This window comes from Lobosporangium transversale, assembly GCF_002105155.1.
Source record: "Lobosporangium transversale strain NRRL 3116 chromosome Unknown BCR41scaffold_5, whole genome shotgun sequence".
In the NCBI taxonomy this organism is placed as follows: domain Eukaryota; kingdom Fungi; phylum Mortierellomycota; class Mortierellomycetes; order Mortierellales; family Mortierellaceae; genus Lobosporangium; species Lobosporangium transversale.
In genome coordinates this window covers 339,457-351,940 of record NW_019028983.1, presented here as the reverse complement: position 1 = coordinate 351,940, position 12,484 = coordinate 339,457, and the positions used below count along the sequence as shown (strand labels likewise).

General features: G+C 44.4%; 3 protein-coding genes across 3 annotated transcripts; 2 read left to right on the top strand and 1 right to left on the bottom strand.

Annotated features, from left to right (window-relative positions):
• The first annotated feature begins 1,109 nt into the window (after positions 1-1,109).
• BCR41DRAFT_347112 (hypothetical protein) lies at positions 1,110-7,443 on the top strand. The gene is made up of 3 exons (XM_022023033.1): positions 1,110-1,171; positions 1,493-4,135; positions 4,238-7,443. Exons 1-3 carry the CDS (start codon positions 1,118-1,120, stop codon positions 7,064-7,066), a joined length of 5,526 nt encoding a protein of 1,841 aa, XP_021884696.1. The 5' UTR covers positions 1,110-1,117; the 3' UTR covers positions 7,067-7,443.
• A 1,820-nt stretch (positions 7,444-9,263) lies between these two features.
• On the top strand, positions 9,264-10,900 carry BCR41DRAFT_347111 (hypothetical protein). Its single transcript, XM_022023032.1, has one exon. The coding sequence runs from the start codon at positions 9,284-9,286 to the stop codon at positions 10,847-10,849; it is 1,566 nt and encodes a 521-aa protein (XP_021884695.1). The 5' UTR covers positions 9,264-9,283; the 3' UTR covers positions 10,850-10,900.
• Positions 10,901-11,097: 197 nt separating this feature from the next.
• Positions 11,098-12,317, bottom strand: BCR41DRAFT_347110 (hypothetical protein). Its single transcript, XM_022023031.1, has one exon. It carries the CDS (start codon positions 12,291-12,293, stop codon positions 11,115-11,117), a length of 1,179 nt encoding a protein of 392 aa, XP_021884694.1. The 5' UTR covers positions 12,294-12,317; the 3' UTR covers positions 11,098-11,114.
• Positions 12,318-12,484: the final 167 nt, after the last annotated feature.

Genomic DNA, 12,484 nt, shown 5'->3' with positions numbered 1-12,484 from the left:
GTATATCAATGTCTGTTTGAATAAAACCATTTTTTTTTTTTTTTTTCTTGTCTGTGTGTTTGTTTGTTGTTGCTCGCCCAAGAGAAAGAGCACAGAAGCGGAGTATCGCACGACCCTCACACAGCTCTGCTCGTTAGTCATTCGATTCCTCATTCTTCATTCCATTAACATCTGAACCTCATCCATCCACAGAACGAGGGCCACTGTCTTCTTGTCTTTCTCCCCCTTCCTTTTTTTTTTTTTTTTTTTTTTTTTTTTTACTACCTTGCCCGCCCTTTGCAAGCTGTGCAGATCGCTTGGATCCCCTGTCATCCTCTCTTTTTTCAATCCATCTAATCTTATAAACAATCTTCATTCCAACGACCCTGCCTCTTTCTTTCTTTATTTCCTTACCTCACCCATCACTCTTGCAGCAAGCATCCATTACGCACAGAACCCAGCACACAACAGATACGCCCCTTCCGGACCTCCTTTTCGGTCGTTTATGCATCTTTTTTTGCCCCTAACTGAACGAATACATGCCCCATTACATCCACGACGGTTTAGTTCCATCTCTTCCTTCTTTTCTTTTCCCGCCTCTTTCAACCCTCTGTCCTCTTCTACAATTGCCAATTAGCAATAATCAATAAGCAATTGACAGTTGACCAAGAAGTTTTTTTTTTTTTTTTTTTTTTTTTTTGATATCCAATCTCTGTGCCTTAATCCGTACCTGAGTCTTTGCACTACAGCAAATTCAATTCATAATTACACTTTCCCTCGCTTTTTTTTTTTTTGAATCTAATTGCCATCCTTCCTTGCCTTCCTCATTCATTTTTATTCCACGTTTGGCTGCTCATTCCTTCCGCCATCTCATTCCACATTACCTAAACATACCTATGTCCACAGCAGTGCGCTGCTGTCCCTGGTTGTTGTAGCTGGTTACTCTGTTCAATATCAAATCAGCCTTCCCTTTCTAGCGCCATGGCTTCAAAAACTGTTTCACATCAAATGCGTATGTTTCTTTCCAAGTCATCTAATGTTTAATTTATATACATATACATATATTAATAACGACCTTTCTCATTTCGATACTGTCCCTCTTGTAATATGCATTCCACAACCGATGTTAGTTTTTGAAATGGATCCGCCCTCTCAGGCTATTCATAGTGGCGTTGTTGGCTTTATCGTGCTGGTACGTGCGTCTTACGAGATTTAATTTTGACATATTCCTGATGAGCCAATGAATTGGATTATTTTCAACAGCCAATGTTGATTTAATCGATAAACTATAAACGACATCGACCGTCAATCCTCTCTTCCCCCCTTTTCTTCTCACCCTTGTTTCCTTTTTCTTTTCTTTTCCTTCCGACCCTACTCCCTACTCTCATCTTTCCTGCTCTTCATCATTCTCGTCATTTGATTCTAAAACACCACTCGATTTAAAAACTAACAGTACACCCATTTTATATTCTATTGCTTCCTCATGGCCTCCATGAATCAACTTTGAATCTAGATCTTTATTGTCGCGCGAGTCCTCACAACACGAGGCTTTGCAGCCCTAAGACCTGGATTTAATACAAGAACCATTGTGACCTGGCTTGCTTGCACATCGTTGACACTCATGACCCTCTATAGTGCACTGCTTGCTTATATTCTCTACAAGGAAACCATGGGGGGTGTCTACACTGGACCTAGCCTCCATTCTGTGTACAGTCCAGCTTCGGATCCGCCGTCAGCCAATTTCCCCATCAATGTGTCATTTATGGACATGAGCGAGAATCCTGATTGGGATATCAAAAACATGAATATAACTCTGCAGAAGGATCAAAAGCATTATCATGCTTTGATCATGAAGCCGATTTCGCTTTATTCCGTTTCGGATAAACGCTTTCTTTTCTGTCTACGGATAGTGATAAAACTTTCGCAGTGTACTCTGATGGCCTGTTTATTCCTGTTAAACACATATTGGTGCCGTCATGTGGAAGCCCTGGTGGATGAAGGCGATTTCATGACTCGATATGAAATGTACATGTATTATATCCTTGCTGCGCTTTCAATCGTTCTCCCAGTGAGCACATTAATAGGCATTGGTAAGGGGACTGGAGATTGGAATTTGGCCACCATAGTCACTGATGGCTTGCTGCTGGCTCTAGGGGTGGGCATCATTATTGGATATGTCATGACCTGCATTCGGCTCCGAGCTCTCGAGCGTGACTCAAGGGACGTCAACGGAGACGACACGTCCATCACGTTCCAGTTGACGTATTATGTTTATTCCGTTTACTGGCTCATAGGCAGTATGATCTCAATCCTCCTTCTTGGGATCTTATACAAAGTTCAGCTGGTGAAGGCAGACTACCACCCGGTCTTAGCCAGAGCGATCAATGACCTGCAAGGGGCTCTTTGGAGCACACTTGTAATCATGATCTACCCTGCTGCTATGTTTCTGCTCTACCCATCCATGGATGTTCTGACAAAGCCTGAGAACGACCCCTCTTCTAGATTCCAGAAACGTGAGCGAAGGACTGTTAAGGATGCACAACGGATTCGTGAAAGCTTATATGTTGAGGGCGATTCTGATGGAGGTCACCACTCAAGCCTTCATGCTCTCACCACACACCCAGGACTTACTCCGCGTGTCTCGGAGAGTTCTCAACCACAGACCCCTCAGCGATACAGTTACTATGAACCTATGCGCAGAGAGCGCATGGGTTCTATAACGGCGATGGTTAACGAGATGCAACTGATCATGGAAGAGGACGGGGCTGGATCAATAGAGATGACGAATACTCCTCTACGTGTAAGCGACCGAGACAGCAAGTTGGTCGACAAAAGATCGGGCAGACTGGTGGAAGGAGGTGAGTCGGCTGCCATAGTCAATAAGGGCTCTTTACAAGCAGCTTCCTCTGACGGGCTAGGATCTAATAGTCCGAATGCTTTTGACGACGACAACCTGGAGCAGAGAGCAGCTTCTAGAGAGATAGAACAGTCAATGCCACCAGGCCACCCCTGGAGCCAGTCACCAATGGCATTTCCACTCTCGCTCCGGACGGATACCTCCGAAGACTTCGCGACAATGGTTCTATCGGCGGCTGATAAACAGCCTCCCCCCTTAACAGTTCAGGCTGATATAAATACAGCTTTTGCAACCAATAAAGCGGCGTCACCTACATCCACGCCAAAAGCAGTGATTACACCGTTGACAGGTATCCTTAAGACGAAGAGCAACCCTTCAAACCCACCTGAAATAGGAGGAATTAACAACAACACCGCAGTAGGATTCAACCGTTCATCAACAGCACCCCCAAACACGTCAGCATCTAATTATGGAGCCCGCACAAGCTCTATCCAGGGTGTGCAACAGACAAAGAAGAGTAATGATAATGCAGCGGTCAGGCGAAGATCTTCCAGCGCAAGCTTATCAAAGCCGCCGCTGGAAGTGTCGGCGTCATCGTTGCACTCTAGCGCGGAGCCAATGCCTCTTTCACCAACTTCTCAACAAAGAAGGTCTAATGTTACAGGACGGTTTGACGCTGGAGCTCTAGCGCTGGCAACACAATTGCAGCACCAGAGCCAACATGTACAGCCACGGTCCTCAAAACCGAAACAATCAAAGGATGGCCTGGAAGTAGACTATTTTGGGTTGAGAAAGCCCTCAGGCGACAATTCAGCATCCACGACGCCACCACCCCTGCCATATGAGCCTCAAGCCCAAGGTATCCAACCGCTCGAGATAAACATGTCGCCAACCATGACTGGGTTTCTTATGGCGGATCCTTACCCATCTGCGGGCACGCGGCACTTCGACACAGCAGACTATCACGACACAAGCTCAGCTGAATCAGCATCAGGGGCAGGAGCGGATGCCTTAGGCCGAAGGGGAAGCACTGGAAGCAATAATAGCTCGAAGAAATACAAAGCGCCACCTCCTCCTATCCCCACGGAAGCGGCTAATTCTTATTCGAAAAACACAGACCAAAAAGCTTCAAGCTATCCAGCTACACCCACCACACCCACTACACCTCCAGGAGTGAGGCCAAGACGCTCAGTGGATACGGCGATTGACCCTCAATTACTGGAGATGGCCAACCAAATGTATGGAGACCATATCGTACCGGTTCATATCCTAAAGCATGTTACCACCCCTAAGACTGAGGTAAGATCCTGAAAGCGGCTTATTAGGCTCTTTATACTTGTGTTCCTAGGTGCTGCTGCTAACTCCATCTGTTGTAATGGTTAATACTGCCATCGCCAATAGAATCCACAGATTGCGAGCTCACATGTGCCTCCAGTGTCCCCTTCATCGTCACTGCAGACTATGGTATCTCCGCCGAAGAGTCCAAAGAGGATTCGCGAGCCTGTCGAGTCCAGGGCTATAGAAGGAAGAGGGGGGGTTTCTTCCATTACAAGCCCTCATGTCCTCAATCTAGCTCAAACTAATGCAGTCATACCTCCTTCACCCACATCGACTGAGACCGCATCGCCTACAATCACCTCACCTACAACTCTACCTCGGCCCCTAACCCCCGCGTGGTATGAGTCCAAAAAAACAAACCTTTCTTCTTCTACGAACGATGTCCTAAACCATTACAACGCAGTGATGCGAGGCTCTAGTTATCACAAACGCGAACAACAGCAACAGCTACAGCTACAAGAACAACCACTACGATCGCCGACGCAAATTCAAACCTCCGGCTTGAACATTGGCAGTGGCTCTAGTCAACTTTATTACCGTGAAAGTATGGCTAGCCCGCTAGACGACACTGCTCAAATTAATGATGCTTACAATGGACAGATATTAGCGCCTCACCCTCTCCAGACAGCGGCAAAGCAGCGGCAGCAAGAGCAAGAGCAAGAGCAAGAGCAACAACAATATAAACGCAATGGTGGTCAGAACCTGACGCATTCATCCCAGGCACGAATGGGCTCAGCAGACAGTTTTGGTGTTGTTCGTCGACATTCATCTGGTGGAAAGAAAGATGCTCCCAATCAGCCCATCGCTACTCGCCAGGAACTCCATCAACATGAACACGACTACCAACAGGCTACAGAGCGACATCACCAGCAACAGCAGCAACCTCCGGTTGGTCAAATAGATCGTCACTCTTTTATGATGGCATCTGAACCTTTATCCACATACAGCACAACATGGACAGGTGACCTATCAGATGTGACATATACATCGGGCGAGGTGTCTGTCGGTGCCTTTGGAGATCGCAAAGACGTATCATCATCTTCGAAGATACAGCCACATCCACCACAGAAGCACCACCGCAGGAAAAGTGGGGAAAAAACAGGAAGCTTGTCCCAATCATCCTCAGGACAGATAAGTGGGCTGCATCCCAGTGGAGATGAGCAGGACAAAGATAATAGTGATGCGCGTAAGAGCCAGGCGAGTGGCCTTTCTTACTCCACAAGCTTGTCTTCAAGGCAGTCTGGAGGAGCATACTCGAATTATTCTTATAACTCTGGCCAAGGATCCGATCCCATTGTTGTATCCGCTTCGATGTCAGCTGCCGGGCTTCCATCAGCAGCGCATCCTCTTCAGAAAAGCAGCAGCGGAGTGTACAAAAAACGCTCTAGTCATGCTCATAATAGTAATTTAGGAAGTACTCAGAACAGCGTTGGTATTGCAGGAAGCACTAGTGAGGGGTCGTTGAAAGAGACCTCAACTTTGCTGAGTGCATCCACCACAATGTCCAGGATGAACAACATGCGGTTGAGTGCGTTTGGTCCAGGGGACGATGAGGAGGGGATTGATTCTGATGCAGACAATGATAGAGTCACTCGAAGAGAAAGTGATTATCTCGATCCAGAAGCTTCTCTTTCTAATAACGCCAGTAATAGTGGTTTTTATAGCGAAAACTCTGACCCTTATGCTCCCCAGGACTTTGAGCGCAAAGTTCAACAGGAATGGATGGATCGTCGTGCGGCTGTGAAGAAGGGTTCCAAAAACCGCTTGGAACAACTTCAAAAGCAACAACAGGCTTCGGAAGAGCAGGAAAGGCTCTCGCAAGAACAGCAGCAGCACTATGATCAGGAGGAGGCACGCCAGCAGCGCATATTACAACAGCAGCAACGGTATGATCGGCAACAGCGCTATCTGCAATTGCAACAAGAGCAGAGTAAAAATAGAGATGATGAAATCGTAGAGGAGTTGAGGGTTTCTCCAATAGCAGCCTATTCGTTCTCGCGTACTGAATCCACAGCGATGTCCGTGTCATCACCTTCTGTTCCAGCAACAACACCACCAGTTGAATCCTCTGCATCGTCGATGATTACAACAGTCATAACAGAGCCGCCATCTCCTTCGCCAAATGCGCAGTTTAATGCCTCTGCATCTTCTACTTCTCCAGGATATTCTCATGCCCATCCCTCTCGACCTTATGGATCGGTTGCTTCGCCGACCTTCTCGACCCATAGTACTCATCCTTCGTTGCATGAGCATGACCAAGCATATCCGCAGATGCAGCGACATTCACCCATTCTTGCTAGGGGAGCTGCTGGTCCTACAGCACCAGAGAATGAGGACCTCGAGCCCAACCCGTTGATCCAATCTTCGGCATCGTATGCTCTTCATCGGCAGAATCAGTTGCAAAGGACCTCACCAGTGCCGCCGCCACTGTCCAACAATCTGCTACATTATGATTCTATTGACTCTATCGCAACGCTGCGAGCTCACCACCGTTATCCATCCGCGCCTTCCTCACCGCAACCACCACGTTCAATACCATCATCACCTTCCCCAATTTTACAGCGTCCTCAACTATATACACAGCATAGTTATAGCCATCAACCGTTGCAGTCCCTCCAGTCCCCACAATCTCCACAGTCTCCGAGGGCTTCGTTGACCGTTCTAGGTCCATCCCAGTATCGGATCACGCCTGAAGAGACTGATCTTGAAATAGATTCAAATGAAAGATCATCATCCAGAGCAACCGCTAGGACTGCTAGGAACTTGAGCCCTGTCCAAAGAACAAGTAGCCGACTGACGAACCTGACCAACCCCGAATCAGAATACCAATGGGAGAGCGCGGAGCTGAATCAACATCGATGGGAGATGTTGGAGCCTTCTCGACGAGGCTAAGCTTGCCCATAATGTAATTTATTTTTTTTAAGACATTTACCGTACATATAATTGTTTCAAAAGTTACCGCCACGACAATAGTTCCTACATCGGCCATCTTTCTCCATCCTTTCCAATCACTCCATTAACCCTACTCTCTGGATACCCTATCCCTTGGCCTCTTTAGTGTTCCTCCACTAACTCATCCAATATACCCTTCCCGCCTTCTTCACTTCTGCCTCCAGTATATAAGTTTATTCCACTCTGTCGCAATTAGTCTTGGTATCTTTTACACGCAACACATACAGACATTTATACATATTTATCATTTCAACGAACATGAAGACTCGCACAACGAATGAATGAAAGAAAAAATAAACAATGATAATAATAAAAAAAAGAACGAAAAGATAAAGTATATATATATATATATATATATATATATATGTTGTTATATCAGACAAAAAGCAAGCGGAGAGGGAATGGGTCAGTAACCAGGATCATTGTCATGAACAGATCTGGAAGATGTATCTTTTATGTCAAACTAAGCCCAATGGAGTCTAGTACGAATCTGTAATGTGTAATGTGCAATGTGTAATATGCAAATATAAATGTATTGAGATGCAATTTGGAATGCACATTCTTTTTTGCAAGAGAAGAAAGGGGATGAATTATATTTTATTACAGAGATCATTAATAAACTTTTGTTTGTTATTTGTTATTATTCTTCATGTTGCACAAACTTCATCCAATCTTCAAAATGGACTTTCATTCCTTTGTCCAAAAGAATTTTTTTTTTTTGCGTGTGTTGTGTGTCATGTTTTTGTTGACAGTGAAACTCTCTTACACACGCGAAAACACAAAAAAAAAAAAAAAAAAAAAGGCACGTGTAGAATGCTAGCAATGGACTAATCATCAATGTGACAATAGGAAAAAAAAAACAAAAGGATTAAAAAACAACAACAATGAGCCCTTTATTCGTCATCCATTTTCTATGCATTGCACGCACTGGACATCTACATGAAAAAAAGTACCAAAGGAACTAAAGAATATGGTGCTCAAGCACGCGCTCGCACCGTGAAAAAAAAAAAAAAAAAAAAAAAAAAAAAAAACCAAGGAAGAGTAGGGAGAAGCGGCGAAGCGGAGAAGTGAGCCCGTTGCATGGAAGTAAACAAACCCAAGTTTGTGGTGGCGTCGCAGCTGCTTTTAACTGAGAAAAGTATACACCTTCCCAATACCAGATGGTGAAGATGACTGTACTAACCAAAGGAGAATAAATGAGGCATTGCCTACACATTAACATTGCCCTACTTCCAGCTGTTTATGTACAAGGTGACAGTGCCTATATGTCACTGTTTGCCTTTTTTTTCTTTTTCTTTTTCTTTTTCTTTTTTTTTTCTTTTTTCAATTGCCCCAAGAGTAAAAATGTGCCGTTATTACTACAGGAGAATTATTACATGCATGCATCAGAACATCGGGGTAGGAGGATCGGGATGGAAACAAATTAATTTACAATATGCTCGAATTATGACCCTTGACTGTTTTTCGTTTCATAGTAAGAAGCGTGTGAAAGGGCATTTTAGAAGATTGGCATAGAAAGCAGGGAGCAAGCATGGGAAATTAAAGGCTTTCACCCTTTTCAAGTCTTGCCATTGACTAGGACATACCGCGTGTGCTTTATTCTCCTCCTAAAATCCTCGAGCTTCGGTTATTTTTACTAATGTGCCTGTGCTGTCTGAGTACACGTCTTCTAACGTTGATGCGTTAATGTGTTGATGTTTGATGTGTTAATGTGTTAATGTTTTGATGTGTTGATGTTGATGTCGGCGCTGTTATTGCTGTGGTTACAATTTTGCGATTGGATGCTCTGTAGTCCGCTTTGATTGCTCACAGCTACTCTTTAATTTTTCTTTTTCGACTCTTGGTCCTACAAGTGGGCAGTGCCTTTTTTTTTTTTTTTTGAAAGTGCACACAAAGGGAAAAAAAAAAAAAAAAAGACTTTTTCTTTTCTCACCTTTACCTTTTTTTTTTTTTTTTTTTTGTCCGTGTAGACTCATTTCGTTCCTCATTTCACTCTCATTCCTCTTCAAAGCTTTCTTTCCTGTCCCTTTCTTCATTGTTTTCCATGAGCAATTATCTGATTAAATTATAATTTTGGGGGCGTGTGCATTTATTCTGTGAAGAACGAACAATTTTTTTTTTTTTTTTTTTTTAAAGACTTTAAAGTGAAGAAATATCATGGCAACAGCACCGACACGATCAGTAAGGCCACCAACAACGCGGCCACCTACACCGAGACCCACTCCCATCACGCCTCCACGTCCTCCTGCAACACCCTCAAGGACAAATCCCCCAGTTACCCCTCCCGTATCGCGTCCTAGCACCGCAGTTCCTCCTGTACGTACTACGCCTTCTGCGCGTCCTGGAACATCGGTCACCTCACCCCCTAAATCAAGTTCTTTGCCCTTGAGTCCTAGCAGCAACGTTGGCCGTGGAGGCAGTAATAATGGGGGAGATGATGGCGGCATCAATGGCGCTGCAGTGGCGGGGATTGTCGTCGGCCTTATAGCCGTCCTAGTAGGGTCGGTCATCGGCGGGTTTTTGTTATTGAAGCAGCGTCGAAAGAGGTTGATGCTTGTTGGAAGAGGTAACCATGCTGGTAGTAGTCGGAAATACGGTGGTTACCCTGGGCCGGATCTCAACCATCAACCTCCCAAGCCCTCTTACAGGCGAGGATCAAATCACCAACGTGCCGCTAGCGGCAGTTATGGTCATTATGGCAATAACGATGACTATGAGGGCTTTTCATATGCAAATAACAGGACAAACGTAGAGAACAGAGGCACCTATGATGTCTATGACGATAAGAGTTATCATGCTGCTGCTGCTGGACTTGGAGGTGCAAGAAGAATGATGGCAAATAATTATACCAATGATGAAACTAGGCAGCAGCTAAATCCCCGATCCCGAGGTGAGAACGAAAGGAGTGCTCAAACTTATGGTACAGGTAGAGATGTAGAAATAGAAAAGGAGCTTACTCCACAGGAGCAGGAGCGTGAGCGACAACTTGATCTACAGATGCAAGCGCGGCTACTGAGTCTGGCAGGAGAAGGGAAAGCTGCTCCTGGCGCTACTGCACCGCCACTTTCTTCTCCCAAAGCATACTCTCCCTTAGCCAGATCTCCTCGAGGCCCCTACCCGTTCCCACCACGCCCCATATCGAATGTCCATTACTTCCAGAACAGCGGTGGCGGTTACGGCTATAACAGTAACAACATAGATGATCGAATGCCACCTCCACAACACAGTCCAGACCATGCTGCGTATTCTGCACAATATCAGAAGCAAGAGTACTATGACCCTCAGGAGTACTATTATTCACAAGCCTATCCCAGTGATGAATATCCGCAGTACGGCGCAGAAAGCTATGGTAATGGTAATGCTCAAGGTCATACGATGGTACACCATTCTTATCCAAATCAACAGCAAAACGGTCCTTCACAACAACAACAACAACTACTACAGCAGCAGCAGCAGCATTTATCATCCAACTCATATGGCCTTATACCGCCGTCTGTTGTTGGAAGGTCCAGAGAACAACAACAGCATAACCAAGGTGCAACTGCAAACGCAAGGGCCACCTCCACCAACAATGTGTCAAAGAGTTCACACGTGTCAGCGCAGGGCTCTCCAGATGTGAGTGAGAACGGTCCAAGTGCAGAAAAGGAAGAATATCGCGAGAGTGTGCATGGTGACGTCTCATCCTTTTTGGTTGTTGAGTCAACTCCCAAAATCAACAATTAAATATCTTATTTTTTCCCCCTTGTAATTATTTTTCATTTCTCTGCTCTTCACCTTTTTTTTTTTTTTTTTTTTTTTTTTTCTTGTTGCATATTTACATTATTCTTTTCACTCAGTCATTGTTCATTCATAAAAATAAATCTTGATTTATCATTCTGTACATTAGAAAGAACAAAAAAAAAAAAAAAAAAAAAAAAGAAAATACAATGAACGATTGATTTGTTCTTAAATATTTATCAATGAATCTTTTAGTTGCATTTAACTTTATTTAATCTCTTACCCCTGCCTCGACTTTCTCACGAATCCAAGGGGCAAAGGTGCCACAGCCGATACAGTTGAGTCGATTATAAAAATTGACCGTAAGGCATTGAGGGCAGACATAATCACGCGGTTTGGCGAGCCGAATATCATTCCGTAAATGGATCGTCTGTTCTGTCAAAGTCTTGGGCCTTTTAAATGAAGATGATGATGATGGTGAATCATTGGTACTATAGGAGGATTTGTCATCATTAGCAGCAGCCATTGGAAGGTTATAGGATGTTTCGAATCCACACTCGAAGCAATGGGCTTTTGCGCCTAATGGAGATTGAGCTCTCGTCTTAAGTGGTTGTGGTTGTGGTTGCGTATCAAGGCGATGATGATAATCATGATGTTGAGATTGACGTAAAGGATCCTGTTTTTCTTCCTCCTTCTTTGCTTGGGCTTTTGAAGACGCGTCCTGAACCACATTGTCCCCTAGATTGTCCAGTGGTGCTGTAGATGGTACTGTAGATGATACTGTAGATGATGCAGATTCTTCATTAAGCTGTTGACGGAATTGTTTCCGTTGTAGAGCATGCCTTATTGGACTGTATTCTGGCGGACGAAAGTTATGGCTTCCACATTGTGGACATATGAAATCGCCAGCCATAAATCCAGGCTTATATTTCTTTAGAACACCATTCTTGGCTGATTGTGTTTTTGATACTTTTGTAATTGGTATTGCTGCTTCTGAGGAAATAGGATATGATCGAGATCGAGGTGCGACAGTCCTGCCACCGCTCAAGAATTCGAGTCGGCGGTTAAATGATATAGATGATGACGCTGACGTTGATGATGATGATGATGATGATGTAGCTGTTGCTGTTGATGGGACTGTATCGCCAGCTTTAGGTGAATTCAGCCTAGTTATCTTCAATTGAGAGACATGGTCTTCAGTACGAGACATCCGCTGTAAAGGGGTCCGGTTATTGTTGGTCCCTGTACTGTTTTGCTTCGAATTATGTGTAGGGGTCGATGTGGTAAGTCTTCGCTTTTGACTCGAGATCATGGAGTTTAGATCTTTTTGTAAACACCATCTTGTTTGTAATGTCGCCACAGGTGTTGTTTTTATAGTCGTTGCTGAGCTGTACGTTGAAAACAAACTATGACTCTGAAGAACTATCCTTTTGGCTTGTCCCATCACCATGACTTTGTGACCCTTGAATGTTTTTTTTTTTTTTTTTTTTTTTTTTTTTGTTGTGATGTAATTCTTAAAGAGCTTCCTTTTTGAAAGAAACGGCGGGGCCTTTCCACGCGGCATGAGAAAAATCGACCCTTAACCACCACATGAGAATAGAGAGATGAATTTCCTAATCGGGAGGTTTCTTTCACTTCATT

Excerpts from the sequence above, each read along its gene's own strand:
- BCR41DRAFT_347112 (XM_022023033.1), top strand. The coding sequence starts at position 1,118 with ATGGATCCGCCCTCTCAGGCTATTCATAGTGGCGTTGTTGGCTTTATC. Across the intron at positions 1,172-1,492 it reads TTGTTGGCTTTATCGTGCTG|ATCTTTATTGTCGCGCGAGT; the intron begins GTACGTGCGTCT and ends CTTTGAATCTAG. Across the intron at positions 4,136-4,237 it reads TTACCACCCCTAAGACTGAG|AATCCACAGATTGCGAGCTC; the intron begins GTAAGATCCTGA and ends CATCGCCAATAG.
- BCR41DRAFT_347111 (XM_022023032.1), top strand. The coding sequence starts at position 9,284 with ATGGCAACAGCACCGACACGATCAGTAAGGCCACCAACAACGCGGCCA.
- BCR41DRAFT_347110 (XM_022023031.1), bottom strand. The coding sequence starts at position 12,293 with ATGGTGATGGGACAAGCCAAAAGGATAGTTCTTCAGAGTCATAGTTTG.